Source organism: Benincasa hispida, chromosome 5, assembly GCF_009727055.1.
Source record: "Benincasa hispida cultivar B227 chromosome 5, ASM972705v1, whole genome shotgun sequence".
Lineage (NCBI taxonomy): Eukaryota > Viridiplantae > Streptophyta > Magnoliopsida > Cucurbitales > Cucurbitaceae > Benincasa > Benincasa hispida.
In genome coordinates this window covers 9759109-9764589 of record NC_052353.1, presented here as the reverse complement: position 1 = coordinate 9764589, position 5481 = coordinate 9759109, and the positions used below count along the sequence as shown (strand labels likewise).

The 5481-nt window shown below is 35.3% G+C and overlaps 1 protein-coding gene across 1 annotated transcript; it reads left to right on the top strand.

Moving 5' to 3' along the window:
* Positions 1-1316: 1316 nt before the first annotated feature.
* LOC120078506 lies at positions 1317-5481 on the top strand. The gene is made up of 2 exons (XM_039032777.1): positions 1317-1474; positions 4800-5481. The coding sequence occupies exons 1-2, from the start codon at positions 1344-1346 to the stop codon at positions 5260-5262; spliced, it is 594 nt and encodes a 197-aa protein (XP_038888705.1). The 5' UTR covers positions 1317-1343; the 3' UTR covers positions 5263-5481.

Below are 5481 nucleotides of genomic sequence, written 5' to 3'. Positions count from 1 at the left end.
TGGTAGTTGTAGGCGTTGGCTAATAGGTGGAGCCATTGAAAACACTAGTGGGAGTAGGATTGACAACGGAGCGGGGCGGGGCCAGGGATGCGTTCTCCATCCCCGTCCCTGTCCCATTTCTCGTTTTGAGGAGTCGGGGTCGGGGAATCCCTGTTTGGGAATCGCCTCCCCNTTTAAAATCAATAAATTTTTGTATTTATATTGAAATGGTACACTTTTTAGGTAATAAGTTGGTATTATTATTGTTTTACTTATTTAAATTAATAATAAAAAATATTTTAACATTTCTTTTATTTTAAAATTTGATAAAAAAAAATTAAAAATTGATTATATTATGAAATGAAATAAAAAAGTAAAAAAAACAAAAATAGTAGCTTTAAAGCGTCTGTTTTATATACACACATAAATAAATATATGTATTAAAAAATTTAAAAAATTATTCGGAGTGGGTACTGAGACAGGGACGGGGCGGAGATATCCTCCCCATCCCCGCCCTATCCCCCATGGGCCCTTGATTTGACCCTATCCTCGATTAAACTGAGGATTCCTTGTCCTGATCGGGGTGGATACCGATAGGGACCCGACTCTGCGGGGATTTTTGCCAACCTTAGGCAGGAGGGAGAGTTGGGATGAGTTGGTAAAAGTAACCAATTAAATTCCACCATCATTCAAAGTGGGTAAGCTAAACATTGAGTTGGTAATGTTTACCAACTTAACTCAACTGATGTTGTTAAGCCAAACATCCCCATATATTCAAACAACAAAACAATTCATTAAATTTAGAAACATTTATCTAATATAGTACAATGTACATTATACCTAATGATGTTTTATTATATACTATGATTTATTTGGCAAGTTTTCTTCAATTCTATATCATTTTACTATAGGTGATTCTATATCATTGTATTGAAGATTTATGGCATAGAAAAATTATCGATTGTTGAAGCTTGTTGTTGTCAATTATGTAGTCGTTTGGCGATTATGGGTTCCAAAACCCTCACTACTCAATGATTATAGATTTCATAAATGGAAATCTTCAAATGTTGGAACTTCCCTTCATGATGTGTTTGAAAAGAAATAGTTTTGGAAAATATGTAAAATTTTGAAACCCCCAAAAACTTAAAAAACCTCATGTTTCAAAGCCAACATTTTTATTCTCTTACAATTATTAGTGAACCCAACAAACATGGTCTCTCTTATCGACAATATATTGGGCCATTGTTGTTTGTTGGGCCTTTAAAGCCCATTTCAACACAATTTCACGTTTGAGATTGAAGAGAACATTTTTGCCTTATTTAAGCCGACGAAGAAGCAGAAAAAGAGAAGCGAAGCGAGTGAAAATGGTGTTATGGGAGATTGCATTGGCAACAGCTTATTTCTTGGGCCTCAAGCGAACCTTTAAACTCGCTCTCAAGACTCAGCGACGTCTTGTTTCCCCCAAGCACCCTCGAATTCGTCAATTTCTTCGTGGGTATTTTTCCTTTCTTCCTCTTCTTCATCGTTTTTTCTTAACACAATCTAGTGGGAATGGTTGCTGAGCTTATTGTTCTTCAGATGTTTGTTTATAATTACTAGATTGAGGCCTTTGCATTTGTCTTGATTGCATTTTGGTGGAATAGTTTATGCCCGATGGACTTATTTATTGGGTTTTATGGAAGATGTACATGGTCTGTGATGCGGAATTCTTAATTTCCTCTGTAGATTGAGTGTAGGCAATAGTTTTTTTGGGTGATTAAGTTAGTGAAGTTTCAACCTAATAACTGATCATACCTGAAAGTATAACGTTTGGAACATGTGGTCAATGGTTGAAGCTTGTAAACTGCTCTTTTGTGGAAAAGAAAGTGAGTAGGAACTCTGCAATACACTTCATGGTCCTGTGTAATAGCCCAATAAGCAATAGGCCTGTGAATTGTGATTAGGTAGTGGTCTTCTTTTTCTTTTGATATATGAGGTGTCGAAGGTCCCAACCCTTGCATTCTAGTCATGAGTCATGACCCACCTCCAATATTCTTTAGGGAGGTTTTTCCTCTCCTACCTTCTAGAAGGCTCTATAATATTCTAAGATATTAAGGGGTTGTTTGGAGTGTTGAGTTGGTTATTATAGTCAGTAATTATTATAGTTTGTGGCTTATAATAGTTTACGGCTTATAATAGTTTGTGTTTAGGTTACAGACTATTTTAGCCTAGGTTACATGAGGAGAGAGGATGGTTACAAAATAGTAACTATTATAGACAATGAGGGTTTTCAAATAGTTGTATTGAATAATCCACACTTAGTTATTATATTGGAAGGCTCAAACATTGAGTAGGCTAAAATAGCCCACTCCACCTAATGCAAGTTGGGAGCCCAAACGTACCCTAAGTATCTAACCTAAAGGGCGTCATCCCCAAATTTGGAGGCATCTCCAAACATGTCTAGTCCTTGCCAACCAGGGCATATTTTGGGCCTGGTAGTGGTCTTCTTTTCCTTCGTGGTTATATAATGGTAAATTTTTTATTTAAAACAATGTCTACATTATGGAACAATCAATCCAATTCTTCCATACTGGGTGATGCAATGCCTAGCATTTCACTTACACCAATAATTTTTCTTGTCCTAACATAGCTCTGCTACATTAAAATTTCTATTTTTATTGCTCAGTTGTGTTTGCATAGATACCCTTTTTGCCACGAAACTAGCTATCAGATGTAGAAAAATGCTTATGGCATGCCACTTTCTATCGGATGAAGATCATAGCTTTTATATATCGTTGGCTAGGTGTTAATCAGTGGCTACCATCTTAAATGTTTCACAAGATCTTTGACTTCATGAACATTTTATATCTTACTTTACGTTTTTATGGTGATATCATTGGTATGGGATGATTTGTAATAAACGATGTTCTCAAAGTTACCAGGGGTTGCACACTGAGGCTTAGAATCGTTACATCTCTGGTACTGGTAGCGACTAGAAGGATGATATCAACTTATCATCTATTCTTCAAAATACAGTATCCCACATTATCTTTGTAATACCATGAGTTAAGTGTAATTTAAGCCTTTACTACCTTTACCTCCATGGCTTATGACAAACAAAAATTAGCAAGTGGGTCAACCCTATGAGTGTGAAGAATTTTCATTGAAGAATGTGGCAATTGAAGGATGTGATTTTTTTTAAAAAAAATCTTTTCAGTATCTTCTCAAGGCTGATGTCTTATTTCATGTAGAGAAAACACTTGAGGCTCACGCTAATTAACTTTTTGAAACATTGATTATACATAGTAGCATAGCTGTGAATTACTGAAATTGGCAGTGCCGTTCATCTGTAAGCTCTTTTGTTTTTGTTCCTCCTCTTTTATTTTATTGTATGGAGAGTGAAACCATCAATATTTATCCCTCTTTTTGTTACCCTTAAAATTATCCTGTTGTCAGATGAAAATTCCATGTAATGACCTATAGTCATTAATAATGTGATCATCCTCAATGAAATATTGGCGATATCATCAAAATATCAGTAATATCGCTGATATTTCTGATATTTCTTGAATATTTCGACGATTTTTCATAAAAAAGACATTACCGGTTGATTTCTTGAATATTTCGCTGATATTTTCGATATTGGCGATATCATCAAAATATCAGTAATATCGCTGATATTTCCGATATTTCTTGAATAATTTAGTGATATTGCGGCGATTTTTTCATCCTTGATCCTCACTTGATTAAGTTTTAACTTTTAGGGTAGCTTATTTATGTAGAATTATAAAATATGCAATTAGTTCGATCAGCTTCGAGGGCCTAAGTTGTTCCTAGATCCATATGGCAATGGCTTCATATTCTATGCACCACTTCTTCATTTGATTCTTGTCAAGCTATACCCTGAAAATTCATTGAGAATGTCTGATACAAACGGAGGAATCTCAATCACACCATATATGAACTTGAAAGATGTCAAGAAAGAACCATCCATGTTGTCCAAATTTACAATCAAAAGAAGTTGCATTAAGTGTAGTCAAGTGAAATGAAGCTTTATTTATGGAACAGATACTTCAAGCGGGACTTGCATGGTTACAAATTTATGGTTGGCTGATTAAAACAAATAATTTCATGTTTATGGTGTTTATTAAATGTATTTTAAATTTTAAGTCATTTTATGTGCTTTTTATGTTACATCTTCACAATGATTATGGTCATAAATTTAGAAGGTTACAACCCTTGAAATGCCCTCATAAAATATCTAGAGTTTTATTTTGAGGCTATACAAAGCTATGTAATTTGTATTTGTGACATGAAAGATTTGGAAATATAGAATTTTGGGTTTTAAACCTTGAAAGCTTTTAAGCTTTGTGTCTTGTATGTTCTTGTGATAGAATGCATGAATATTTGAAGCATTCAAGTGAGTGTTGAACTATTGTGCTTGTGGAGTGCTTTGAATATCAAGGGTTGATTAGGAGTTTCAAGCTTTGTCCGATCTTTGATTCATTTGATCATTTAAGTAATCAGTAATCTAGCCGATCTTAGGAGTTGAGATCAAATTGGTTTAGAGGTGGGGTTGACTTCTTTGAGTTTTGTTGTCCAACATGGTTTTTAGATCCGATGCTCAAAGGTTTCCCATCATTTAATTTCTTATCAACGTCAAGACATTGGAGCATTGGTTTTGCCAGTCTGATCTAAGAAAGGACATTGCAGTATTGGCTTCTCCATAAAGTCACCAAAATTCCATAAGAACTTTAGAACTACCTTGTATCATATCTTTTCTGCTAGTATGTACTAGTTGTTATCTTTAACTGCTCGAAAGCACTCTTTCCTTACTGCAGACGAACCCGTGCCGTGTTTGATGTTTCTGTGAAAGTTCATCATACCATTCAGCGTCAAGACATAAAAGTTAGTACAAAACTAAGTAGCTGGATTTCGCGATGGCTTAATCAAATGAAACCATCTGCTGAGACTCATGAACATCCCAATGGCACTATCAATACGGGCATGAAAATGATAAAGAAGGTTTCCAACTCTTACTTGAAACATCAAACCAGCAGTCGAGCAGTGATTGGTCGAAAATTCGATCAATATCTGTCATCTACTTCATCAGTACATAGATGGCCTAAGCCCTTCTTCCCTACCATTGCAATGATCATGAGGCAGAGAAAGCCTGCTGGGACTTTGAATCAATACAGACAATTTAGCATTTGTGGCTCTGATGGATTGAAAACAAACTATAGAAGACGAAGTTTCGATCACGGTATTCGAGAAGATATTATGCAATGGATGCTTCAGAATTAGAAGAGAAGATCTTTTTTAGTTGTCTTCTCCTGGGAGACTAGATTATTTGGCTTACAATACAGACTATAGTGCAGTGTTTAGTTTCCCGTTTTGAGCTTGGAGACAATAGGGAGGTTTTCTTTTCTTGTTCTAAAATGTTTGGTACAGGTTCTTGGAAGCCATGTCTTTTCTTGTGAACAATTTCTAAAGGTAATGTTTGGGGGTTCTAATTTTGTTTTA

Coding starts and splice junctions, on each gene's coding strand:
- LOC120078506 (XM_039032777.1), top strand. CDS start 1,344: ATGGTGTTATGGGAGATTGCATTGGCAACAGCTTATTTCTTGGGCCTC. Junction 1,475..4,799: donor ATTCGTCAATTTCTTCGTGG/GTATTTTTCCTT, acceptor TCCTTACTGCAG/ACGAACCCGTGCCGTGTTTG.